Source organism: Aspergillus uvarum (genome assembly GCF_003184745.1).
Source record: "Aspergillus uvarum CBS 121591 unplaced genomic scaffold BO82scaffold_2, whole genome shotgun sequence".
Lineage (NCBI taxonomy): Eukaryota > Fungi > Ascomycota > Eurotiomycetes > Eurotiales > Aspergillaceae > Aspergillus > Aspergillus uvarum.
The window spans coordinates 250,823-276,971 of NW_020291299.1; the positions used below are offsets into that span (position 1 = coordinate 250,823).

Here is a 26,149-nt window from a genome sequence, read left to right on the forward strand (position 1 = left end):
GCTCATCGGACCCTGAGATGCACAGTCTGTCATAAAGAGGGTACAGAACCTTCAAAGCAGGATTTAGTCTCTATCCCAGCACCTATAACTCCTTTTCAAGCTTCTTCCCGGCGGAGATGAATGCCTTCTGGACATGTTCTACCGCACGGTCCGCAGAATATTACTACTCTACTGCAAATAACCTTCTTCTCGCGGTGGTCAAGCAGAATAGTATCGCGTATGAAGCTCGTGGTTACTGTCCACACATACTCCACGGAGGCATACTAAGCTATAGTAACACTGCATGTGCATTTTCCCAACTTGGCTGCACTCCGGCGCTAATATCATAGACAGAGAGAGATAGAGAGAAGAAGGGGGAGGAAGAGAGTGAAGGAGGCAAGGCTCGATCGAAGTAGTACGGATTCATCGTTCAATCAAGAGCTGAGGGCTCAAAATAATAAGAATGGCAAGCCTCTGCTGACGATGTGCGGTTCTATCTATCTATGTTCCTGTCTATCCTCGTCGTCCTTCTGACTTCTTGCCTATCCATTTCCACCACTATGAGGCTCTTGTCTGTCTTTCTCTATTTTCTCTGCTGTGCCACGGAAGGCAAGGCGGCCGACACAGCTGGCATCTTTGAAACCCTGTTCTACAGTTATGCCTACCGCATCAAGTTGAGCGCATTTCCAGACCAGGGAGACAGGATGATTGCCTGGGGATGCGTGCCCACCACCGGCACTGTGTGTACTTTCTATGAATTTGTGCAGCGAGGCATTTTTGAGACCTAGCCCTAGACCTCACACCGTATCCAGGGCGTAGTTTTGGAGGTAGAGCTGCAGGTTGTCGCCCGTGCCCGCCTGCAGAAGTGCTTGGACATGGCGCCTCGCGATCGCAACGAGCTTCGGGTGGAACACTTCCAGGGGCAGTCGGTTGTGAAAGCCCCGAGGCATATCCGCATGCCACTGCCTGGCAACCTCACCGTCGGCGGTGATCAGTGCATTGCGAACAATGCGCTTGCTGGTACCAAAGGGGCCTTTGGTCTTGCTTCCACATTGGCTGATGGAGTCAGCATTCTGGACGAACAGCTGCCGGATCAGGACCGGATCTCGAAGGTAGACTACAGGCAGGCCCCCAATCAGGGTCCAGGAGATCCCTTCTTGCGCTGCGACGTCAAACAAGGCACCCATGGATGTGTGATAAAGATCATGGGACCATCGCTCCGATAAGAAGCCCAGGGTGGGAAAGCAGGAGATGTACGGGACGTCGGGCAGAGGGTTGACCCAGCTGCCAAAGATGGTGCGGAGCGCAGCCGCAAGCGTCGGTAGCATTGTCTTTGCCTCGACTGTGACGATGTCAGAAGCAGGCAAGATGGAACTGCAATCAAGCCGGGCTTATAAATCTGCAATAAGACCGGAAAAGTCAGGAGAGAATGTCATCTGCGAGGCATTGCATCTGTGCAACCTTTGATCTTATTTATTCTGATTTTAAGTTTCATTTTGAGTAACCCAAAGCTCTGGAACCTGAAGTTTCAAGACTTATTACCGGCTCTGTGCCCGGTGTTGACCCGTCTGGACAGGTTGGACTGAACCATGGCTTGCATTGTTGGATTGGTTTTGTTGTAGTTGATACTCTGTTGTTCGTATCCGATGCACCGCACTTTGGCATCTTAACAGCTGCAGGTGGGCCATGACCAGCCATAAGCCTTCCCTATATCCAGCCTTTACTTTAAACGGACTAACTTACTTAATGCCGGGTGGATGGTGCTTGCACAAATGACAAATGAGCGGCTGTTGGCAGAATCACGTGAAACTGACACCAAGCTCAATCCGCTTTGCAATTTTGTGCTTTGCTCACCATTCACTCACCCTCCAGATCCTTGCCCATCATCTACGATGATACACTTCAAACTCTTGACAGGGCTCTTAGTCGCCTCTCTCCTATCGATTCCCTGGCGGGTCTCGAACAATCGCACCGTCACCACGATAATCCCCGCGTTAGCCGACCCGGAGACGATCCGCCAGCTGCTCCAAGATCAGCCACTCTTCATCAAGTTGAATCCGGTGGTTACTGGCATGAGCCTCGTGCCCACAGCACCCGAGCGATACGAGGATGAGTGGCTCCAGACCGCGGAGGCGGGTCCTCCAATCCAAACCTACGTCCTCAGCCAGGTGATCACGATGGTGCCAGGCGCAAGCGGATGGGGACAAAAGCATATCCAATTCGAGACCTGGCTACGAGACACCCCGACCGGAGTTAAGACCCGAGCGGACGCCCCCTTTGGCGTGTCGGTGGCCAGCCACTGGGCAGTCGAGCCGACCGCGTTGTTGTCCGATCCACAAGATCCACAAGGTATGAGAGAAAGAGAACGGAGAGGGCAAAGAAGTACGGATGCTGACGCGAATAATAGATTGGCGGATCACGGTGCAAAGAAGAATTACATGTGTATGGTGGATGATGCCTTTTGTAGCCTACACATACGACGAGGTCCATGCCAGCGTCCTCCGTGACTTGACTGAGCTTGCCAGCTGATCGGCCGGCCACCACGTGGTGCCTGTGGCTGGAGCTCCTGCAGAATGATATCTCCCTCGCGACCGTCAACTTGGAACGCGGAGAGCCCACCGTAGCGATTGAAATGATGGAAGAGAGTCAGCAAGAGGTTGTTTTCATGGTAATGGGGAAAATGTGCTTGAGATCCAACGTTCAATACCAATACGTTTCGCAAGAGTCTGACAAATACTTCGCGAACCCCAGTACAATTTCACAAGAAGACAGACGACGGCGAGATTTTAGAAAGCAAGCAGGCTCAACAAGATCATTAGCGACTGGGAGTAGGGTTATATCAATCCTGAAACTCGACGACAAGCTTTGTACCTCGACCCTCTCCCTTGCGAAGTGTATCTAGACCTCCGAATATCTCATTGAAGCCGCCCTTGATTGTGGTGATGGGTGGAGGCCTCAGCCTCAGGCTGGGCAAGCTACCATAAAACTTGCTGATGACTTCACGGTCTGCCGGCTTCACCGGGAACACGGGGCCAAGAGGCGCCAACATCTGGAACTTGCGACCGAAGGCAGTGTAAACCATGAGGAAATCATAGGTCACGTTCTCCTTCTTCGGCTTTCCTTGATCAAGAAGCGTGATCACTTTGCCACCTTCGCGAAACACATCAGCGCAGAAGGCGGCAGAAGTGCCTTCGGAAAAGCAGTCGAGAGCTTTTGTGATGTTTGGATAGGCCTTCTTGATCTCGCCAATGGATGCAGATGTCCGATAGTCGTATACTGCATCGGCACCATAGCGCTTTGCGAGGTCGAAGGAACGTGGCGAGGCCGTGACCACAACCGTGTATCCTGCTCTCTTGGCCAACTGAATGGCGAAGAGACCGACGTTCGAGCCTCCTGAATAGATGAGAATGGCCGGAGGGTCCCCTTGTTGAGCGCTGCGTCCGTTCTCCATATCCACCCGGGTAATGTTAAGGTACGAAAGGGCCAGCATCGCGGTGGCTGCGGGAACTCCGTAGGTGGTGGCTTCGCCCAGGGTCGTTTCGTCAGGCACCTTCCAGGCCAAGTCTCCATCGACTTTCAGGTACTCGGCGAATGAGCCAACGTCGGGATATAAGCCCCCATGGACAAAGCCAGCGATTCGGTCTCCAACCTTCCAACGCTGTCCTGAATTCTTGCCGACCCGAGCCACCTCACCCGCATAGTTGCAGCCAATGGCAGAATTGCGTGGGGAAACGAAATCGATGTCTTTGAAGTCGATGGGGTTCAGCGCGACAGCGCGCACCTTGACCAAGACCTCATCATCGGTGATGCTTGGGGTTGGGACATCTTTGATTTGCGCGCCCTGCCCAAGAGGACTACTGAGAGCGAGACTCAGTAGACGCTTAGGCAAGAATCGATGTGTGATAACTGCTTTCATTAGGGCGGGTGGGTTTGCAATGTTGTGATCTCAGCAGGAAGACAGGAAGTAGGAAGTATTGAACAGATGGAGCACTCGTGCGCAATACCAAATCAAACTGAAACTCTGGTGGGAAAGCACATTAAGATCACTTGAAAAGTTGACTATTTAGAAGCTCGAATGAACCTCAGGTTGACGGATGTAAGGTATAATCATCAAGTGATTAGCTCATAGTGCCTGGAACAGGAGCGAACTATTGTGAAGTTGTAACGCTTACAAACCATCACATTACTAGAACATGGATCCCGCTTTGAATCGCCGACCTGAAGAGAGGAGCCTGAGGCAAATGACCTTGTCCACGGCCAGGGTAAACCTTCATTGTTAGTGGATGTCATTGGCCTTGGTAAATGTTGACAAATTGAAGTGCAAGCGTCTCAAGACCGAGAAGACCTTCCCCGGTTCCATCGTTTGGCGAACCACTGCTTCGGGCCGACGGTAGGTCAATTACAGCCACAGCTACCACAGCTATCGAAGTGATTAGTGATCTCCCCGATTTTCCAAGATTCGACCCCCCATTAGATCCTTCGTTAACCCCACTTTTTATCATTCGGCGGCTTTCTGCATACAATTTGTTCCCGTAAAGTTTATAGAAATTACATGAAAATTGTTGGATACTAGGTCAGATAGAGCTTTTATTTTATTTTATTTTCCTTTTCTTTTTAATATTCTTGAGTAACCGAGCTAAACCAGAACCAAACCAGGGACCTTAGTATGAATAGACACATCGAGCGTATATCAGCCACTTGTTATCAATAATTTACATGAATTCGAAGCTCACACAGCTTTCGGCAAGCGCAGGACCTTCTCCACATCATTGCCTTAAAACACAGGCGTCCGGCCCCAGCTCACACATCTGCTGGTCCAAGCTGTCAACGTCAGGATAAATCATTAATAACTGTAAACGAACGAACTTGATATCAAGCGTAAGACCGTGATATTGATCTACATTTAGAGGATTTCGTTGGCTTACCAGCTGACGCAACCAGGAGGTCACTCTACCTACCCTTGGTGGTCCATAGCGGGCCGAGTATTGATAGAGCTCTTAAGAATAGTGACACACAGATTATACAATGACATATATTACCGACTATATCGTATCCCGTATTCCTTGTGCAAATAACAGATTTCCCTCGTTGAATATCATAGACTATCATATTCCATAAAGAGGCTCTGTCCACTTTACTTAAGATAATGCCAATTGAAACAGAAATGGTAAAGATATCAGTTTTCTCAAGTCGTTGGTATGCATAAAAATTATATGGTGTTTGCAGGTGGCTCGTTCGGATTGTTATTACATTCCTATCGACTATCTTGGAATCCGACAGGCGTTTACGGCGTTTCCTGATCGACCAATAAGTTGGATTTACTCCTGGAATTGGAAGAACAGTTGTAACTTGCCCCGAAGTTCCAACCTTCGCCTCGGCATGTTCACTAATCAATACCACCGTCTTCCCGCCCAACCCTAGATGCTTACAAATGTGTTTTGAGACAGCAAGGGGGACTGCTTGAATCCAAAAAACGGGGGCAAAAAAGTGCAAAATGGATATTGAAACGCAAGAAAAGTTAAAAAGTGAGGACAAGTTGCACCAGTCAACGGAGCAGGACATGGTCAAATAAGCAGGATTGTGGCTTGTACGGACTCGGCTTCCGCCACATCGCCGATCTCTGTGCATGCCAAACGTGGCTACAGGTACGAATACGAGCCTAACCCTGCCCTGATACGGATACACCTGGAGTATATGGATCCCCTTCAACTTCAACAATCTTGACTAGTTGTCCTAGGCCCGAAGTAGCCTTTGGCCACGCTGGCTACCTATATTCGAATGATCAAGGCCGCTTGGTGCTGACACTCTAGGATATCGGCGCAGAATGTACTTGGCAAGATCTAAACCAATAAGATATACATGCATATCAGGAAAGTAGTATAGCTACAATTCCGAGCAATCGAGACAAGTCAAAAATGGGCTATCGTACTTGATCTCCGAACTGAGATTTATTTATGATGAACTATACGTGAATGATGTGTCGATCTCCCTAACTAAAAAGTCTCCCCAACGTTGTAAACCAGTTTCGCACCACTGACTTTGTTGGTCCTGAGCAGGTCTATCCCTTCCAAGACACCACGTAGACCGTCCTTTCCAATCTTGGGCGGATGGGGCTTTGATCTTGCCCTAGCCAAAAGAGCCTGAGCCAGCTGAGTGAACTTCTTGGCGTGCGCGAAATCCCCTGGCTCGAAAGGTTCGGTAACGACAACGGCCTTCTGAGTAGACATGATTGAGGTAATGATATGAAAAGTAATGATAACCATATACGTGTGTATAGAAGCCTATTCATACAACACTATGCCAAGGCTATTTAACAATAACTCTCCCAATCGTGGGATGAGATCTTGTTGGTAATCAATGCCATGGATGACAAATCTCCACCTATATGGGTCCTCCTTGTATCCTTGACACCTTTCACCAACTTTAATACAGTAGAATATCTTCTGCATGGTTCCATGTTCCAGGGCTCGGGGATTATTTGATTACGACCAGGGAGCGGATGATGAGTAATGTATGAGGTCCTTATCTTCTTGCTCATGACTTGGATACTGGTGATGGGCCATCAGGCTCGATGTTAGCCGGTGGAAAGTCATGGCACCATCATCTCGGATATTTTCGTACCCGTATCCGGCGACAGGAATGGATGATCGATTTACTCTCATGTTATAAAGATCGCCCTGATACCAGTTCAAAATAAATCATTATCCAGATTCTTCAAAGTACCATTGCATCATGCCTGCTCCGTTGATTTTCATAACTGGTGCTACCGGTTTTATTGGCAGTGCCACGGCTGTTCAAGCTCTCAAGTCCGGATATCAACTTCGAATTGCCGTTCGCCAGAAGTCCGAGAAACTCGAATCATTGTTGTCAGAGTACCGCGAGCAACTGGAATTTGTCATCGTTCCAGATCTCACCGAGGAGGCTGCGTTTCGAGGGAAGCTGGATGGAGTGGACTATGTCCTCCACCTAGCGTCGCCTCTTGCCAACGGCACCGACAAGGAAGCTTTTTTCCCCCCCGCGGTGAAAGGAACGCTGGCTGTACTCAAGGAGGCAGCTAAGGTTCCAGGAATTAAGAAGGTGGTGGTTACTTCATCTATCGCTTCCTTGATTCCTCTTATTGGACTTCTGAACGGTGGTGTCATTAGAGGTATGTTTAATGAACATAATTTAGGGCTCCTATCCCTGCCATGCTAACATCAGCCACAGAGGATAACGACTGGGATTTGGCCGTGGATGCCACAGCAGATTTTGTTGATCCCAGTAATCCCGCGGCAACACCGATGACTTTGTACCGAGCGTCCAAGCTGCTTGCGAACAATGCGACATGGGATTTTTGGAAGACAGAAAACCCGCAGTACTCCCTGGTGACTCTTCATCCGTCCTTTGTCTTCGGGCACAATCTCGTGCAATCTTCCGCCAAAGAGATTGAAGCAGGATCCAATGGAATCATCTGGGGTAGTGTGATGGGAGGCGTCCCACTTGGAGGCATCACGGGTGTTCACGTCCAAGATGTTGCTGAGGCCCACATCAAGGCGTTAGACCCGAAGATAAAGAATGGTACCAAGTATCTGCTCTCTGGGCCGCCAACAACATGGAAAGAGGTCGCTCGAATTGCGCACGAGTTCTACCCCAATGTTGGTGTCAAGCTTACAGAGCGCGCTGAGGGCGCCTCTATGCCGACTGATACCACCAAAGCCGAAGTTGAATTGGGAATGCAATGGCGGTCTTGGGAGGAGATGGTGCGCAACGTGATGGACCAGCAATTGGGCTTCCTCTAAGACCGAGCCACGGAGAGCTTGGAACTGAATTATATCTTGACTTCCATAAATCACTATCCTGTTTATTCTGTTATATGTCTATTTTTCAATTCTTGATTTCTTATTCCATTCTGAGGTTGACTTTCTCTAAGTCCAATCGGTAGACAAAAGTAACAGATTTATGTAAGGGCCCTACCAGACCTTCCAACCCTTGCAATTCTTCACAAAAAAATACTATATATCAGGCCTGAGGCATCAACAATGTGACAGACGAGGGAGCAGGCCACAAAGGCAGCGACGGCCCTGCGAATTAGGCAGATTAGCAACAACACCGTAAGGCAATACATTGGCACCCTTGGTCTCGAGAGTCATTTGTTCATCAAACTATTTTGCCCTCTTAGCCGTTGTGAGGCCTCTAGAACTATCTTTCAGATTTAACTCACATTATATACTATACATAATAATCAATACTACTAACAACTATAGTAGCAGATTTCAACAGTTAATGAAAAATATATAAGATTATTTGAATAGAGTATCAAGTACAGTAGTACAAGATAATCCTAGTACACCTCACAAATCTAGCTAATTGATATCATCTAGGCCCGGAATACATTTCCGATAGACAACCCTGGGGCTTCATGGAACAGCCGTCGACCTCAATGCTACGCCAGTTCGAGGAGCCGGCCGTCGTGGGTCTGCAGCCCTGGCAGACCGTGGAGGCGGTTATCAGCGGCAAGCACTTCGGTATTGCAGGCAGTCCCTGTAAGCACTTCCCCGGTGGTGAGGTCACAGGCTTTATCGTCGAAAGCGAGTCTTTCGGAGTGAGTGACGACGGCCTCCCGAATGTGGTCTAATTCTCTGGCGATACTGTGTGGATCGCCGAGCTGGCCCGTATCCGGGAACAGTGACATGTTGCAGTCGCGGTGCTGAACATGGGAAACGCCTTATTTCCGACTCCCAAGGGGATGATGCAGATCACCTTTAACGGACAGCAGATCGCGCATCTGATGCGGGTGTTCGGAGGAATGCAATGGTGCCGATTCACTTTGAATCTTGGGAGCATTTGACATGCCATCAGGCGGACCTATGACGGATTTTGGAGGAAGAAGAGGTTAATGAGAGGGTACACTGGCTGACGCTAGGGGTGGAGAAGAAGGTTCTCTGTCCATTAACGTGGATATTCCAGATGTGACTTTAGAAGTAGAATATGAAAGGATGATAGAAGTAGAGCGTGTCTTGTCACTTGGTCGTTATTGGTCATTGTTCAGGCAGCCCATGTGCTGGGCCTTAGGTTGTACGCAGTACCCTTTCGGCTGAAAACTAAAGCAGGTCCGGAATAGCAACATATAAGCGCGTGATTTCTTTGTGATTACTAGCTGGAGGCCCTGGGCGGTGTACCAGTTGGACTTGAAACAAGGGATAAAAGTATATACTTGGTCTCGATCATAACAATGAATTGCAAGGGTTCATGTTGGTGCTCTTTCATCCAAACAATGCCATTGTCGTCTCACAAAGTCTGACCGGTACAATGCCTTTCCGTGGCCTATAAAGGAGCACAAAGCTTCCCTCGCCCCTCTCCCCAAATATCCCAAGATCATCATCTATTGTCACCCCTTTGTCTAGAACCAAATTTTGAACCCACGATTCCAGCACCCTGCCGAGATGCGCTACCAATTCCAATCCGGTTACGTGCTCGTCGCGCCCCTCGACCTCGAAAGCCGAAAGCCGCGCGAGGAGAGAGCCTGTAAGAGCGCCGCCGTGCTCAAACACCCCCGCCACGCAGGGATCATCCGGCGGCGTGGACACCTAAACAAGTTCCTCCACCTGGTCGAGCGCGATGGCGAGGTTTTACTGCGGACGTGGGAGATGGAGATCGAGTCTCCTGAGGGCTCCGCGACGGGGCCGATGGCCAAGTGGCTCCACGCCTTCTTGCCCCCGCGCGTGAAGAAAGACCCCGGTTTGCCACTGGAGCTGGCCTTCGCGAAGATGAGACTGCCGGGCCGGATGAAGAACGACGAGACCGATCTGCTCTCTTCTTGAGCTGGAATCCCGCCGCAGAAGAAAGTGAGCGTGGGTGTCGTTCTTATTCCTGTCAATTTATTCTATGCTTGTATAATCCAGTTCCCCCAGCATTATCTCACAACCACCGCGCGCGCGCTCGACCCGCTGCAGCCCAGCGGCATCCTCCCCTGAATTAGTGGACACACTGCTCCGGCTCGAGCGCACCACCCCCGGATTCACCCGCAGACCGTACCTCACACGGATTCTGCGAGCTTTGCGAGTTTTGCGGGATTTATTACTTCTGATCTTAGCCAATGGTTTCCAGCGATCATATACGTTTTGGATGCTTTTCATACATTATGCCGGTCGTGGGCCTCCCAAGCCAAAGGGAAATTTGAAAGACAAGCTCTACTCGCGTCGTGCAGGACGAATCATATGTAGAACATGATATCACCTTTTCCAAATGCTAGACACACAGGCGCGCGGTTACCTACATCCACAAGCTTGGAACCTCCAAGTCCCTGATCATTACATTCAGCACGAATCTTGCATTTCATTAACCCCTCAAGACTCACCCATGCCGTGGTCATATGAAAATGAATTCATCTTCGACAATACGTACATAGTACTTTTGTTTCCGCATGTTGGTGTTTATGCCTATCAAGATGTTAGTTGTTACCCCCATACTCTCTACAAACCACTTGCACTCAACAATAAACGCAATTCAATGAGAAGAACCTAAAGTTATTCAGAAATAATAGCTTCAGAACCATTTCTATGATGAGACTTGTAAGACTCCACATGGGCTAAAAACATTGAAATTGGATCTCTTGAATAGAGTATAGCTTGTACGACTTTTCGCAATCATATTTTTCGGGCTCAAGTTAATTTCATGGACTGCCAGAATATGAAATCTTGTTGACCGTGGTTAGGATTCCTCAGGTAATTGGTATTGAATATATGATAGGTACATTGAGGCAAGGCAGCTCTCTCGGGAGCCAAAGCTTCATCATGCACGAATAGACGGCAAAGACATATTGCCCCTCATCTCCAATCTAGTATACAATTTTTGGTTGTCGAGGTGGTCTTCGTGGCTGAGGCGGATGGTGTCGATTGGGGGTATGTTAGGACCTTCATCGCGGGGCCCCGGAGAAGGTGTTGCTTTCTAACTGGTGCTTGATCGAGGAAATCAGCTAGGGATAGGCTACCATTTCACTGGAACACATCCTTCAAGAAGTTCAGCTGCACCTGGACATTTTCCTCAAATGCAGGCCCAAAATACGGATCAAAATGCGAAGTATCCTTCAGAATATGCAACGTCTTCGGGTGCAATGCCTGATTGAAAACAGCCAGCTGCGTCTCGACCGGGCAGGTGACATCCTGGTCCGCAACTACCATGAGCATGGGCCTCGGGGCAATACGCCTGACCCAAGCTGCTGGCTCATTTCCAACTCCATGCAAGAGGCTCTGTAGCGTAACGAAGGTCTCAATCTTGAGACCTCGTCTGTTCATCTCCTCCACAAACACAACCGCACTAGCATCCTTCAATATCGCCTTGGATGTGCCCAGAACAACCTCCTCCAGCGATGCAGGAAGAATCGGCCCCATCAACGGCATCTTCCCGCGGATGATACTTGCACGATCCTGCAGAAGCGTGCGACATAGTACTGTCGATGCTGGGATCATTGGCTCTGCCGAGACAAATGGGACCTGGCAAATCACTGCTTTCACACATTTGTTCACCGCGGTAGCAACCAGCGCATTGCCCCCAGACATGCTGCTGCCCCAGTAAACAATCTTGGTCGCGTCCACCGAAGGGAGTGTTGTCGCGTAGTTGAATGCGTCATAGTAGTCTCGCGTTTGAAGCAGGGGATCAACTTCATTCCGCGGGGTGCCTTCGCTTTCGCCCCAGCAACGGTTGTCGTAGATCAGAACGGTGTAGCCGGCGGCGTTGAATCGAGCTGCAAAGTCCGGGAGAAACTGTTCTTTTAGCCCGGAGAACTGGAGAAATAGATTAATCAATTAGCCCTGGAAGCAGCAGACCTCATGCGGGAACCTACTCCATTTGTCATGATCACGCATGGGCGTTGCTCCCCTGCACTGTAGAGTATCCCAGCAAGCCTGAGCCCGTCGTAAGCTGTAAAGTGAACTCTTTCACCAGCCATTGTGAGATGAGAATGATGCAAACAAGAGAGGAAAATCAATCATAAACCCTGGATTCAATAAGAAAAGAAAATCGTAGACGGGTTTCCAACCACAACTTCAGGGACTCGGCCATCTTATAGTAGGCACACCATTTGTAGTGGAAAGAGTCTTGAAATATTAAACATAGAATTTCCTTCGGTCGACGCATCGATAAGTCGTTGAACACCAGGATTCTGATTTACTCAAGGGCGTTCATAGCTTATCTTGCAACCAACCGGGTCCAGCGGGCTCTAGCCCCACGTAAGCCTGGGTTTATTGTCTCTCCACCGGCTTGTAAGCTGACCAATCGGATTTGGGAAAATCGCACTCCCCGGCCCAAGTCCGTCGAGTATCCCGTCCCCTTCACCCTCGACAGTCTCTTGTCCACCACACACTGAAATACGTCACAAGCCTAAATTAGTATTGTAGCAGGCGACCAAGTGGGACAACACCGATCCTAAAGCGAGATGCAAGTGGCATAGGACTCGCGCAAGTCCTCATGTGCAAGTAGGTGTGGACCCCCACCATCTCGGGAGCGAAGTACAATGTGGCTTAGTAAGCGGATAGAAAGTTATCAGCTAATACGTCTATTGCCATAATGTCTAGGTCAGTAATAGGAGAACTGCTGCGCCAATAATTGGGATCAAAAGATACTAGAAGGAAAACAGGATACTGTAGAGTCAAACAGGGCTTTAAGAAAGGATCGGAGAAAAGATAAAGTAGCTTCTGCTATACATTGTGAGGTGCCGAGACACAGGCCCGTCGCCGTTCAAGATGAGGAGGCAGTAACAATGCCGTTGCCAGTCAGATTATGGTCTTCACATTCAACATCGCTAAGCCAACTGGGGTCACATGCCTCTTGGTCCCTCCGCTTTCGATTGGAATATTGCTTGTGCTAGTTTCTATCGCGAATGAAGAGATGCGCCTGCGGTCCCGTTCAAGTTGTTTCACCGCTCAATAGTCGAAAAGGACACGAATCCATGAGCGGCTATTTCTCCTCCGTGGACGTCAATGATAAAACCCAGAGGTCTCTTCACGATCCTCTTGTTTTTGTCTTGTACGAGCCCGAGTGTATAGGTAAAACAAGACGATGAATGCAGCCACCAGGATTCTAGAAGAGTTAGACCAAGCGCGTCCCTCCATATTGGCCTACTTACCCGCATGTTATGGCAACTGGCACGCCATCTGTAAGCACTTTGCTGGTAGGCTTTTCGCAGCTGGATATTTGTGTGTTCCCTTCGCATTCTCTAGCACGCAAGAGAGAAGGCTCTATGGATGTCATCTTTGACGTTTTTGTCCTTTCTCAAAAGCTTCTGTTCTCAGCATAGAGCATACACGCCCAATGTTCCAAAACACTGTCAGGAAAGAATGTAACAAAAGAATTTTGCAAATATTATACACCCTGGTTCTTTCATCAGGCTGAGAGTGAGTATTTAAAGGCATGTGAAATACGCGAAAAGCGCATGCCCATTTAGCAAGATAAGTGGTAGACATCCTTTGTTTCTAGTGATTGCGTGGGCCTAGATTTGTCCATTAGAGAGTAGCGTATTCCCTCGCTGAGCTAAAAATATCAAACCTTACTACAGGGAGATGAGAGTTTGTCGGCTCCCTCAGGTTATCCAAAGAGTTATTTCGGCCCCATGGTCGGCTCATATGGCTCTCTGGCCATGGATATTTCAAGAGAGGAAAGAAAGGGGCCAGGAAAGTATTAGCCAAATTGGTTTCAGGAAAGCTGAAGGCCAACATTCAAGATCAATAAGAGGTCGAGAAAAGCCAAGGCCATCTGCTGTCCAGTAAAAAAGAAAAAGAAAAAAGAATTCCATCACGATTATAGAGGAAGAAAAGTAAAAATCAGTTTGAGGAGTCTGGTACTGTACATAATACAGCATCCAAAGGAACTTGATTCAATTCCGTGAAAGTGATAGTAGTATGAAAACTATTAGAGGGGATAATTCAATTTATGCACAGAGTGAATTCCATATCAGCAGCTACGGATTGGGAATTGAAAAGGAGAGTAGCAGCATGAGGGATTTTTCACAACAGGATTATGCATGGTAGTATTCTCTGCTCCCGACAAGCATCGATTTGGTTGAGGAAGAAGATTTATAAGTTCTTCTTCTGAGTGACATCGTCCTTGCCAAAAGAGAGACTATTAGAAAGATTACCCCATCGTGCAATACAATAGTCAAGATAGTAATTACGCCGCATCCTCCACGGGCCTCTGTCACCTATCTTTGGCAAGGCGGCTGTGGCCTTTGCCACGTAGGTACTGTTTAGGTTCAAATATGAGGCTGTTTTCATCGAGGTCCTTTCTTTCGTATCTCCCTGGAAACAGGGTGTCACAGTTGCTTGTTGTGACCGTTGCATATCGGACAGCAGACGGCAGAAGAGAACAGCCGATGCATCGGCTCCAAGGGTCCACGAAGCATTAGTATAACCCATGAGGAAGCAAGCATTTGGTGTATCCTCTAACATACAACCTCTCCAAAGAAGCTTTTTTGAGGTATCGAGGCTGGTACCATCCACTGAGATCTGAACCTTCCCCGCAAAGACCAGCTTGAGCCCAGTCGCAGTCACAATGATGTCAACATCATCGATTCTGTTTCCTTTCTCCAGTAGAAGGCTATTTTCCCGGAATCCACGGATGCGGCTTGTCACTACCGAGGCCGTACCGGCTCGCAGACAAGCGAAGAAGTCTCCATCGGGACAGAGACAGAGCCGCTGTTCCCAAGGATTGTACTTTGGCGAAAAATGTGGTTGGATATCAATGTCTGGGGGGAGCTGGCGCCTCATGTTGTCTTTCAGCTTCCGCTTGGAAAACTCTGGGAATTTGCGGCAGAATTGGAACTGAAGAAAAAGCGAAGTCAGGAACCAGAACCTTAGCACTCCACAGACAAGCGCCTTCGGAAGAAGCCACTTCAGCAACGGTGAGGCTCTGTTATCCATTGACACGATATATCCTGGACTGCGCTGCAGCATGATGGCTTGTTTTGCTTGTTTGGCAAGGTTGGGAAGTAGTGTTACTGCTGTCGCACCTGACCCAATGATCACAATTCTTTTATCCTTGTAGTTTAGATCATCAGGCCAGAACTGAGGATGTACTATCTGTCCCTTGAATTGACTGAGCTCTGGGATTGTCGTACTCAGAGGCTGTTCGTAGTCGTAATATCCAGTACCAAATATGGTGTATCGAGAGATCATGGACTAATGAATGTTTAGTACCATTTCTCATATCCCGTGTGCTTGAACAAAGAGTCATATGGAGACGAAAAGGCGGAAATAGAAGCTGGTGGAAGGCGAAAAGACATAGTGCTTGCAAAATACCGATTCAAACGGTGGAGATATAGGATGCTAACTTTTATCCGACCATCCTCCTCAACTGTTAACGTCCATTTTGCGCTCTCCTTGCTGAAATCTGCCTTCGTCACCTTATGACGCAACTTGATATGAGACGCCAGGCCAGTGTACTCGATCGCTTTATTCAGGTAATGTTTGATGCTCGCTGCATCGGCGATCGCGCGGTCTTCTGTCCACGGATACCATGAAAAGCCGTATGTGTATAGGTCGGAGTCAGATCGTATGCCAGGATACTTGAAGAAATCCCAGGTTCCGCCAATTGAGTTCCGTGCGTCTAAGACAACAAAGGAGAGAGTAGGATTAGACTGCTGGAGGCGATGCGCAAAATTGATGCCAGACATGCCAGCGCCAATAATCACAACATCAAGAAATAAGTCCATATTAACGAGATTTAACAAGCTTTCATTGGCAGGTTCATCGCGTACTTCGATGGATATCGTATGGAAGAATCCAGTATGACTTTAAATAAGCTCACAGGCTTCGTTGGGTTGCTGTACTTCTCGCTCCATTGGGACATTTGTAAATTATTGATTATCAGATATTCAAAATTCGGTACTATTTTGGATGTTCTATGTCCTCCACTCCCGGCAACACTTAGAGACCAATTGGAGGCAATTAAATCGCACCCAACCGGTCCCGCCATGCGAGCCCATGACACCGGGACGGTGCGGGGAAATACCTGAGCTTCTGCTATTTGACTGTTTCTGTCGAAATCTCCGTGAAAGCAATAGTGATATTGCTCATCCAGTTCCCCGATTCTTCTTTGTTTGCCGAGAACTCCGGTCACAGTGTTACTCCACAGTTCCAAATCACAGTGGGGGTGGAGACAATATAGGATTTAGAGTCTTTAGAGGCCGAAAGTATTGTTATAAAGGTTCTTATTTATAAGATACTGTTTGTCATTTTTCTTATTTAGGGTAGTTAGGTAGGTAGTATACGTATATTTCATTCTCCCGCATGTGATTTTGCCGGCAGAATTTTTATTTGCCGAGTGGCCGCACTGGTCTTCCGCACAATCAACCGGTCACTCACGAGACTAAATGCATGCTTGATTTGCACTTGGTAGCAGAAGCCCCATCTTCAGAGTAATCTTTGTCTCAGAATATTGCCCCGCACAAATGCTGCAAGTATCTCTGCAAAAAGCCGCATGGTATCCTCATCGTGAATCGGCATAAATGGGCAATATTCCCTTCAGCTCAGGATAAAAACCGAAAAACTCAGGATCTAATGCATAGCGACTGACTTCCTGCGTGCCATCATGAAATGAGCCGGAAAGTTTGTAGGTACCGGAACAGAAATCCACATCGATCGCGTTAACAACTCCATGGGGCCATATGAAGCGGAAGCATTTGGCAAAGAATTGCCAGAAAGTATCATTCAACTCCGGCTGTCGAGTGGAAGCGAGCGAGTCACGTAGTTCAGGCCTGATAAGTCAGTGAAATTGAACACGTATAAGCAGACTACATATCAGCGGATGACATCCCCGGCAAGGTCCGATTACATTGAAATGAAAAGGGTACGAAGCCTGAGGTAAAAAGAGTAAAAGAAAGAAAACAAGGAGATTAGCGTGGGTGCAGGTAAACTAACCATGCAAAGTAATCAGAAACAATATCCTGCGAATCTAACCCTCCGCGTTCCCTTTTTTAATAAGCCATACAGATTCTATATCTATCAAAGTCTGACTTACTTTGGGCGGTACCATTCCGGCAGAGTGTAATAAAGATGGGGAGAGACAAAGCACTGTCACTGTTATTTTGATATCTTGGCTCACTGACGGAGGTAAGCACTTACAAGAAGAAGAAGATGTATTCCACGTAGCATGGCAAGCCGGGTCTCAGTTCCACTGCGTATTTTGATGCTCATGTCAATCCGACAAAGGATGTTCCAAACGGGACAGCAAGGTTGTTTGCGCATAATAGTATGCCAGCCGTCTATGACCCCACATATCAATGCATGTTGATTGATCGCATCGTCAAAGCAAACTTGTGTTGGATGTAGAAGATGAATCGTACCAAGGACCATGCTAGCCCGCCATAGATAACTCATATGAGAGCTAATGCTTAAGCCACTTGTATTGAAGCTGGCAATCATGTTTGGTTTCTCGGTCAACGGACACATAATTTCTTTTTGACTAGCCACCGAGGAATGAAGAGATCCGATTCTCATGGACTGGCACGTCGAATTGGTCTTGGTGCATTCCGGTAGTATTTTTAGAGGCGCTGTATTTGCGTTATAATCTTCATGTGTATGGAAGACCCGTGGGTTGACTGATGCTGCTGTGTCGAACTCTGATCCTATGTATAGTTTAGCATCTGTACTGTGCAATCTTCTTTCGTAACAATTACTCACCAAGATACTTCAGAAGCTCTTCTTCAATCCGGGATATTCCCCTTTCTATAGCTTCTGTGGATTGTTGAAGACGATCTCTGGACCTATGGCCGCGAGCACGGTTGACCAGTCGCTTGCGTTCTCTTTGCCTCCCCGTCAAAACACGACCCGAGGACCACGGCTTGATTTCCGCTGCACTGAGACCCTTTCTCGTCATGACGATATCGGATGGAATGGCTTTGAGATTACACAAAAGACTCGGAACAGTGACTACTGCCACCTGAAGGGAAATGAGCAATCGATACAGGATAAGGTATGGAGCGCACGTGGGGTGGCGAGAGGTTCCGGTGACTGGCCTCGTGTCCGGTCTCGTGACTTCGTGTTGCGGCGCCCCATTTGATCTGCTCCGTTTAGTAATCGGAACTACGGTTGTCTTTTAACTTAAGTACCGACCGCCAAGGCGGGCTTTTGAGTCTTACCACCGAATCTACAGAGTACGGTACGGCGGACGATTGCGGCCATCGGGCAATAGATTTGGCCGGCACGGAAATGCCCCGCTCGATCTCCTTCCAAGTTGTCCATTATCGGATCCAAAACGTCATTTCATGTTCAGCGTGTCCTCCACTTGCCACATCGATGCTAAGGCGGGAAGAAGACTTTTGATTATCTTGAGTAATCCGAGAACATGCCTAACGGAGTTTCTGTAGCAGTGGTGTTTTCCCTGGTTTTTTCTCAGTTCGATGACAACGCCTTCTTCCTGGTTCTGTAAAGAAAGGGGTGTCGCCTATATTATAAGCACTGGTTACCCATATCGGCAGGTAGGGATCGTGTGCATTCTTAATGTCGTTTGCTATAGCAGAACAAGAAATCACATGAAGGTAGTGTGGGATTTTGAGCCGGTTCAGAGTGTATCTATAACCTGCACGTCTATAAAAACACCACCATGAAAAATTCCAAATAGGTCATTTATTGTCCCATGATAGCCCCTCCAAGCCAAGGGCGTTGCGACAGCCTACTTACTATCTGTTGCTGGAGATAGAGCAGAGCAGTTCTGCACCACCCAAGCACTAGGGTATATGGTCCATATGCGTTCCAGCAACCGCTAGCACCCTGCGGGTTCTAATGTCTTCGCCATGCCGCCGCGAAAGAACTCCTGAAGCCAGGAAGGGAAGCCTCTAATTCCGGCCATTATGTTAAGCCTGGCAGGAATGATGACTTGCCCCCCGTAACCCGAGTAAAGCTGTTTAACAATTGCACTCGCGACAGTGTCTGCATCAAGGACGGATTCATTGAACTCCAAAGGTTTGGTGAGTTTCTCAATCAGGGGAGTGCGAATCCAGGTTGGAAGAATAATGCTGAAAGGCGGATTGATCATGTCAGGACAAAAAGGAAAGAGAGGAAATAATAACGAGAAATGATGTTACCTGGTTCGAACCTTGGGGGCATTATATCGATGCTTAAGCTCTTGCATTAGTCCTTCGTGGAAGGCAAGTGCCGCGGCCTTGGTTCAGGCGTACCCGACGTTCTGTGACTGGGTAACAAATGAGGCCATGCTTGCAACAGCAACGACATGTCCGTCGTTGGATTTGACCATGGTAGGCAAGAATTGCTTTACTAAGTCAAAATTGCGCGATGATATGGACGTCGAATGTCTTTCGAGTAAGGCCTGGGCTTATGAGTGCTTTGCTCGGCAGGGAAAAAGTGACGAGGCGGTGTTTATGCAGTCGGCGCGGGATATCGCCGTTGCAACGGCCGATGTTCCGGTCAAGGCTTCGTGTTATTGCCGCGTGTCAGCTGTGAGGAGGAAGCAGTGTTGTATGTAGGATTTAATTACTGGCCTTCCAGATGATAATGCCAAATGTGCATATGTACTATTCCTACCTAGCTATCTTGCTGCTCTCTCTTTACAAAACAGCTCGAGAGATACTTTGAGATATACCCCAGGGCTGGCTAATTGCTCAGAGATTGCCCTGTCCCGCATTACTCGGCACGGTAGTCTGGATTGCCGTGTACGCCGACGCAGTCGCAATGTTCTTGCCTTCGAAGTTAACCAAGAAAGCAGTGTCCGACTGCGAGAAGGTGCCCGAGCTTCCAAACCCATTGATCTGGCACGAGCGGCCAAGGTAGGTTGAGCAAACGGCGTTGGTTGTCGAGTCCGGGGAGGTGAATAGCTGTCCCGATACCGGCGATTCGACGGGAGTGTCGATGTTCTGGAAGACGTTGCCTTCGGCCAGCACGTAACCCCCACTACCAATCTCGAACGAGTGGCCATCGGAGTCATACCAGTAGTTGTTTACCTAGTAGCGGCTTGTTAGTCGTCTTTCTGGTTCTGCACAGGTATTCAATTGAGGCAAATCTTCGCTTACGGCGTGCAGAAGCGTGTTGCCCTGGACCTTCGGGCTCCGGCCGCTGAAATGATATATATAGTTCTTTTGGAGAGTGACCAGATCAGACGAGCCGTCGAAATATAAACCCCAGTATGCGTAGCCGTCACACGTTGCGCTGTAGCTGGTGACGCCGTTGAAGTACGAGTTGGAGATGGTGACGCGGTTGTCGGCGCTGGTGCCGAGGACGACATGCTGACGGCCGATGCGGGCGGTCTACTTGCTTGTTAGCCATGCTGGAAGAAAAATAGACCGAATTCTCTTGGAAGAAACAGAACGCGGATGAAGACATGACGGAGATGGAGGCAGTGGGTGACGAACCGTGACATGGTCGATCCACACCATATCGGCGTTGTTGAGGGTGATGGCATCACCACCCCATACATATTTCTCGTTGATATCTGTGATTGCAATATTCCTAGACATTGTTAGAAGACAGCTACAGCCTTGTAATCTTGAGACTGACTGGATGATAATGTTGCTGGCACCGCTGACAATGCGAAGACCCTTGCCCTTGATAATGCCGGAGGATCCAACGCCGATAAGAGTCTTGTCCGATGCGACGGTGATACCCAACACACCAGCGTTGTCGCTAACATATCGTTAGCATTTGGCGATTGCGAATTGGCTATATGATAGACACGTACTAGGTCACGGAGACACTTGGAGCATCAGGCTCATAGTTTGTGCACCAGTCATTCTGGTTGATAGCGAGCTGACAACCGCTCGCAGTAGTCCATGGGGCACATCCGGTGGCAGTGGTGGTGCCTTCGGTGCCAGTGAAATCAAATCTATATTGTTTAGCTCATGACTCTGTCGATAGACGCGAACATGAATAAGCTCATATGTCCGAGATGAGGCTATCCCCAGCCCTCAGCGGGCGGTGGGCCGACGGAGCCAATCGGGTGCCGCCATGCCCTCCGACACCATGAATCTCGTTGAGGGGAAGGTATTTAGGGCTAGGTAGATGTCACATACGTTTGCTGCAAAACGATCACTCGCGCCGAGGAGTCACCGAGGTACGAGACCAGCTCGTCAGTCGTGGTAGGGTAAACCGCAGTCGCACTGCCACCACCAGTGACACCCTTCGCGAAGCCCTCTGCCGCACCGGAAACACCCACAGCTGTGGCGAGCTGGGCCGCAACGGCCAAAAGACTGAGAACAGTGGTCAATGCCATAGTGGAGATTGTCAATAATGCTTGACCGTGCTCTACTCTCAACTCGCCGAGTACAACTCCTTTATATGTGTTTTCCAACCCCACCGGTCAATATAGGGAATACTTGACTGGTAGCACTTAAAGCACCTACTAGGACATGAAGAGCAGTGGGGCCGGTGACAAGTGATTAGAGAATGGTGGATTAGTGAATATCCGTAAATTGCAAACCATGTGGTGAAGTTCCTCAGCCGTGATTGATGGAGGCGCGCCACACAGTTTCCCGTCCTGTGCGGAGTACTTCCCGTGTGCTGAATCTGCCGGCTGGGGGCCAAGGTGTCAGTGCACCCACTAAGAAGCAAGGGAGCATGAAGAGAAGCGGGGCCAGCTCTACGAGCCTAATGACTAGTGTCTTGTCAAATTGCTTTAGACTAAAATGTCTGGGCGGTGTTCCGCAAAGACTGATTGACGGAGGGCCCATCTCATCATTTCCGCCGTTTGCAGAGATTTGTCCGTGGGGCTATAGTATGCTTCAGTATAAGGAGGAGGATATGTTGCTGACCGCCAAGAAGGCTGGATAGAAGTCATTTCCCTCTAAATGTGAATCGTTCGAATCCATGATAATGCGACTATTTTGACTTTGCTTGCGAGATTCGTGGTGGGCACTTGTTGCGATAAAACAGGTTCAGTATCATCACCTAACTAGTTGCATTTTGCAATCAAGGAACCGGAAGACCAATGCATATAACACAGTTCATTAAGCATCTGACGGTCCGATATCATATAACGAAAGAGATAAGCACATCGGATAAAAACTAATGAGAGTGTCTGATGACGCTCTCGATTCTGTCAGTACCAAATCCAGTGATTCGCGTTCAGAGATAGCAAAAGAACAGTGGTATCCTTGAGGCGGGTACATCTTTTTATACGTACAATCTGACCGCGGCGACCTTCGCTCGTCTGTCATCTAGGCTGTTCGCTTAAGGAATTTCCCATGAGAAAAGGGAAAAACAGTGTCGGCCTTGGAACGAATCTTAGAAGCTGTCTTCATCCGTTTCACACTGGTCTCTTGAACTAAGGATGCCCGCAGTATTTATATCATGGCCCGCTGTGTCTGCAGCCAATGGCCGTTCATTCAACTCGGATTTCATCTTAGGCCCGTGTAATTGACGCAGACTTACTTTGAACGTCTCCATCTGTCCCTTTCTCATAAGTAGCCCACGTGTTACGATACAACGAACAGCCGTCAGACAATTCCAAGTCAGCCTGCGCTTGAATCTTACCCATCGATTGGCTCCAAAAAGGCATCGCGTACATTCTTAACGGTAGAGAGTATAATGCATTTATAATCGGCGACTCACTGCGCGCCAAGAACGTTTGCTGCAGACATGGGATCAACAGGGGAACGTCGCCAGCTTAGCTTTCGAAATAATCAGTAAGGCTTTGCATGGTCATATTCCCGGGTGCTTGTCACAAAACCATGATCCTTGCTTTGAGCGATGCGCTGACGCACAATGAATAATGAAAACTTTATATTAAATTTTTGTGTTGGGAGCACATTTCTCGGTAATTGCACTTTATTCACCTTTGAGAACCTCTCTCTCCAAACAAAAGTGCTAGTGACTCGATATTGAATCCCACTCTCCATGCTGATAGACGTGCCGTGACGAGAAGATATAAAATGCAGAACTGTACTCCGGTAAGGGGACCAGTCTCTTCACTCATCTCTCTCATCCTTTTGAGATTCTCTAGTTAAACCATTGTGACTAATCCAATTATGTCTCACGCAGAAGCTGTTGCCCTGGCATCGTGGTTGGCTGTAGACACGGACTGCACCATCAGAAAAGTCAGCACGGGGCTCACGATCTACGACATTCACCAGAAACATTTTACAGTGCCGGCGATACACTTCATCAACTACACCGGGCATGCTGGCTACAGCACGATCACCGTTCCCAGTAATTTGGAAATTGATGAGCATGACGTGGTCTTGCATATGGGTCAGTACCAGATGGACGTGGGGTCAGGCTTCGGGAATGCTAAGCCCCCCTTTGGGGTGATCGAACGCCACTCCGGACAAGTAATCCCCGAGACCACGTTCCGGTTCCGCTATAACCGTGCTCGGCTTGAGCCTGATGGACCAGAGGAGGTTGTCATCTCTGCGGAGAAGGTTTCGAAATCGTTCATTGCTGACGCACTACGGTTGGTGTCTCGCTTTAATACGGCTCGGATGGCGGAGCTGGGCATAGAGTGAGCCTTGAAGGCTCTACACCCTAACTTCCTCGATCGCCTTTCGTACGTACGCAGGCATGCTTTGAATTCTGCAATACCATACGTTATTGAATAAAATCACTTTTGTCTTAAATCTAGAATTGAGAATGTTTTATTACCATGCAATGCCATGCAAGACGCTCGGCACCTTGTCATGCTCTGCTTGGAGTCTCAAGCCATGGCGAGTTAGGTATGAACGTCAGGAAGCTTAAGTCATAAGCTGCAATAAACGACAATCAAACATCAACTCTTGACCTCCACAACAGGTCTGTTGTTATAATATACTTCATAGGACCATACTTTCTTGGTAAGAAACGCATTCAACTCACGGGTTCTCCCACAAATACCATACCTCGTACCAAACAGACCCACTGTTATGAAAAAAGTAAGCATGACAGCCACTCTAAAGTCTTTACTACATGTGGTCTATGATGAACCCCGTTCATCCTTTTTACGGTACGCTGGCACATTGCTTCGCTGAGCTGTGCAGACAACGCTCTGATGGCCACTCTCCGGGATGGATACGTTCTATGGCGAAAGAGCTTGTGCTATGCGATGCACTGAAGTAAGCTGTGCTGTTGAATGTGAAATCATCGAAGCCCCGATACTGTATGAACAATACAAGTTTACTAGTAGTGCAGTGGAGCCAGTCGCCGATACGAACCGGCCAATAGGAAGCCCCCTTGCTAGCCACAGACAGCACATAGCCCCCCGTCTTTGCGGTGGTCATCATGATCGAGTCAGCCCTAACATGACCAAGGGACTTGTGTAAAAAGCCTACCATTGCATGTCTGATCCTATCATATATAAACTACACCTCCGCTCACTACTTACGCCCTCTATGCCTGTCACTTGTCATGTACGACTTACCCTCCCACCACCACCTCCCACAAATCGCTACAATGACTTCCCTCACCATCCTCATTTTTCCAACCATCCTCGCAAGTCGTCCTCACCCAAAGACAAAGACCCCAGCTCTAACAACCAGCCCAGTATATTTCAACGCGGATCCTGTACAATTTCTACCTCCACCCATTATCCCGCTACCCTGGCCCACTCCTCTGGCGCGCTTTCCGCTTCCCCTTCATCCTAACCAACATCCGTGGTCAACTGCCCCATTGCATCCGCGCCCTCCACGAGAAATACGGCGACGTCGTCCGCGTCGCCCCGGACGAATTATCCTTCCTCGATCCGGCCGCCTGGCGCGACATCTACACCCCCTCCCGCACCGACTCATCCTCGTCCCACTCCACCCCAGCGGACCGCGAATTCGTCCGCCCGCATCAATACAAAGACCAACCCCCCGGCAAAACCGCCGCGAATCTCATCGCTTGCTCCGAGACCGAGCATACGCGACTCCGCAAAATCTTCGCCCCGGGGTTCTCCGAGCAGTCAGCCATGCAGCAGGAACCCATCGTGCAGAAATACATCGATGGGTTGTTCACCAAGCTTGATGCACAGGTCACTAATAGCAGCAGCGCATGCGCGGACGTGGACATTGTTCAATGGATCAACTACCTCGCCTTTGACGTGATAGGCGATCTCACCTGGGGATCGTCGTTCGGGTGCCTCGATGGCCTACGGTATCATCCGTGGGTGCAGACTGTCAGCCAGTTCAAGGCTGCCATTGTCGTGGGGTCGTTGAAGTTTTATCCGCTTCTGTATCGAGCTCTGATGGCCATCACGCCGCCTGAGGCGTTGAAGTCTGTCATGGAGATGTGGAGGGTTACTGAGAAGAAGGTTGCGGAGCGGGTTGCTAACCATTCATCTGCAAAGAAAACAGATCTAGTAGGTACAATGATAGCTTCGCAGGCGATGACGCAGGAGGAGATGGAGGTCAACGCGATGCTGCTCGTTGCCGCGGGGAGTGAGTCGATCACCACTGTTATCACTGGGGTGGTGAATCACCTCCTGCGAGAGCCTGATGTGCTTGGTACATTGGTAGATGAGCTAAGGCGGACTTTCGAGAAAGAGAGCGACATCACAGCTACACGGCTGAAGTCGGTCCCGTCTCAGGACGCAGTGCTGAATGAAGGAATGCGGCTGTGTCCGACGATCCCGGATGCGATGCGGAGGCAGGTGCCCCGTGGGGGAGCAACTGTGGCGGGCCATTTTGTGCCGGAGGGAATGATCGTGTCTATCCCCCCGTTTGCGAGCTATCGTTCGTCGCGCAACTACACCAGCCCGGAGGCATTTGCACCGGGGAGGTGGTTGGGTGAGGAGCGGTTCCGCGGGGACAGCCGGATCGCGTTCCATCCGTTCTCGTTGGGTAAGCATAATTGCCCTGGCCAGAGTTTGGCCTGGTTGGAGCTCAGATTGGTGCTTGCACGACTATTGTGGAGATATGATCTTTCCGTGCCACCGGGGATGGAGCTGCCGCGGTGGGAGGAGCAGGCAATTTGGTGGTTCTGGGACAAGAAGCCGACAGTGGTGAGGGTAAGGGCGGTTCAATAGCATAGGGATGCCTTTTTCTGTCTCAGATTGTGTTTGAGAATTGCAAATGATCAGACATGGAGGAAGCGTGAGGGCGAATGCTTTGAAAAGTGTAATAGAACATTATACGGCTGTACATGCAAAGACCATCACAGCGGCTGGATCTGTCCAGATGAAGACAGGCTTTCGCCTGAGCAGTTGGTAATCACGGGACTTGGTGCCTGTGAAGGTTTACACTAATCTAGGACAAGGGAGTGACATTCCGCTATTTCAACGAGCTGGACCAATATACTATGCA

At 49.0% G+C, this 26,149-nt stretch overlaps 11 protein-coding genes across 11 annotated transcripts; 5 read left to right on the forward strand and 6 right to left on the reverse strand.

Moving 5' to 3' along the window:
• Window positions 1-776: 776 nt before the first annotated feature.
• BO82DRAFT_412512 (uncharacterized protein) lies at window positions 777-1,579 on the reverse strand (the record flags this gene model as incomplete). Its single annotated transcript, XM_025639843.1, has 2 exons — window positions 777-1,321; window positions 1,522-1,579. The coding sequence occupies 2 exons, from the start codon at window positions 1,577-1,579 to the stop codon at window positions 777-779; spliced, it is 603 nt and encodes a 200-aa protein (XP_025496939.1).
• A 292-nt stretch (window positions 1,580-1,871) lies between these two features.
• On the forward strand, window positions 1,872-2,508 carry BO82DRAFT_397316 (uncharacterized protein; the record flags this gene model as incomplete). Its single annotated transcript, XM_025638919.1, has 2 exons — window positions 1,872-2,328; window positions 2,387-2,508. 2 exons carry the CDS (start codon window positions 1,872-1,874, stop codon window positions 2,506-2,508), a joined length of 579 nt encoding a protein of 192 aa, XP_025496940.1.
• BO82DRAFT_349888 (zinc-binding alcohol dehydrogenase family protein) lies at window positions 2,376-4,080 on the reverse strand. Its single transcript, XM_025633999.1, has one exon. The coding sequence runs from the start codon at window positions 3,893-3,895 to the stop codon at window positions 2,819-2,821; it is 1,077 nt and encodes a 358-aa protein (XP_025496941.1). The 5' UTR covers window positions 3,896-4,080; the 3' UTR covers window positions 2,376-2,818.
• Window positions 4,081-6,486: 2,406 nt separating this feature from the next.
• On the forward strand, window positions 6,487-7,942 carry BO82DRAFT_324978 (putative 3-beta hydroxysteroid dehydrogenase/isomerase). Its single transcript, XM_025632849.1, has 2 exons — window positions 6,487-7,126; window positions 7,186-7,942. The coding sequence occupies exons 1-2, from the start codon at window positions 6,712-6,714 to the stop codon at window positions 7,755-7,757; spliced, it is 987 nt and encodes a 328-aa protein (XP_025496942.1). The 5' UTR covers window positions 6,487-6,711; the 3' UTR covers window positions 7,758-7,942.
• A 435-nt stretch (window positions 7,943-8,377) lies between these two features.
• Window positions 8,378-8,806, forward strand: BO82DRAFT_397319 (uncharacterized protein; the record flags this gene model as incomplete). Its single annotated transcript, XM_025638920.1, has 2 exons — window positions 8,378-8,501; window positions 8,658-8,806. 2 exons carry the CDS (start codon window positions 8,378-8,380, stop codon window positions 8,804-8,806), a joined length of 273 nt encoding a protein of 90 aa, XP_025496943.1.
• A 2,095-nt stretch (window positions 8,807-10,901) lies between these two features.
• Window positions 10,902-11,905, reverse strand: BO82DRAFT_412518 (alpha/beta hydrolase; the record flags this gene model as incomplete). The annotated part of the gene is made up of 2 exons (XM_025639844.1): window positions 10,902-11,741; window positions 11,801-11,905. The coding sequence occupies 2 exons, from the start codon at window positions 11,903-11,905 to the stop codon at window positions 10,953-10,955; spliced, it is 894 nt and encodes a 297-aa protein (XP_025496944.1). The 3' UTR covers window positions 10,902-10,952.
• A 2,122-nt stretch (window positions 11,906-14,027) lies between these two features.
• On the reverse strand, window positions 14,028-15,661 carry BO82DRAFT_360484 (flavin-containing monooxygenase; the record flags this gene model as incomplete). The annotated part of the gene is made up of 2 exons (XM_025636766.1): window positions 14,028-15,128; window positions 15,281-15,661. The coding sequence occupies 2 exons, from the start codon at window positions 15,659-15,661 to the stop codon at window positions 14,028-14,030; spliced, it is 1,482 nt and encodes a 493-aa protein (XP_025496945.1).
• A 518-nt stretch (window positions 15,662-16,179) lies between these two features.
• Window positions 16,180-17,921, reverse strand: BO82DRAFT_388371 (uncharacterized protein). Its single transcript, XM_025638379.1, has 5 exons — window positions 17,631-17,921; window positions 17,073-17,575; window positions 16,969-17,021; window positions 16,869-16,919; window positions 16,180-16,705 (listed from the first exon to the last, which is right to left on the reverse strand). Exons 1-5 carry the CDS (start codon window positions 17,824-17,826, stop codon window positions 16,438-16,440), a joined length of 1,071 nt encoding a protein of 356 aa, XP_025496946.1. The 5' UTR covers window positions 17,827-17,921; the 3' UTR covers window positions 16,180-16,437.
• Window positions 17,922-19,549: 1,628 nt separating this feature from the next.
• Window positions 19,550-21,304, reverse strand: BO82DRAFT_412522 (polysaccharide lyase family 1 protein). The gene is made up of 6 exons (XM_025639845.1): window positions 20,972-21,304; window positions 20,641-20,784; window positions 20,460-20,585; window positions 20,315-20,411; window positions 19,976-20,209; window positions 19,550-19,906 (listed from the first exon to the last, which is right to left on the reverse strand). Exons 1-6 carry the CDS (start codon window positions 21,169-21,171, stop codon window positions 19,568-19,570), a joined length of 1,140 nt encoding a protein of 379 aa, XP_025496947.1. The 5' UTR covers window positions 21,172-21,304; the 3' UTR covers window positions 19,550-19,567.
• Window positions 21,305-22,924: 1,620 nt separating this feature from the next.
• Window positions 22,925-23,608, forward strand: BO82DRAFT_360487 (uncharacterized protein; the record flags this gene model as incomplete). Its single annotated transcript, XM_025636767.1, has 2 exons — window positions 22,925-23,397; window positions 23,518-23,608. The coding sequence occupies 2 exons, from the start codon at window positions 22,925-22,927 to the stop codon at window positions 23,606-23,608; spliced, it is 564 nt and encodes a 187-aa protein (XP_025496948.1).
• A 693-nt stretch (window positions 23,609-24,301) lies between these two features.
• BO82DRAFT_349890 (cytochrome P450) lies at window positions 24,302-26,032 on the forward strand. The gene is made up of 2 exons (XM_025634000.1): window positions 24,302-24,359; window positions 24,412-26,032. Exons 1-2 carry the CDS (start codon window positions 24,321-24,323, stop codon window positions 25,870-25,872), a joined length of 1,500 nt encoding a protein of 499 aa, XP_025496949.1. The 5' UTR covers window positions 24,302-24,320; the 3' UTR covers window positions 25,873-26,032.
• The last annotated feature ends 117 nt before the right edge of the window (window positions 26,033-26,149 follow it).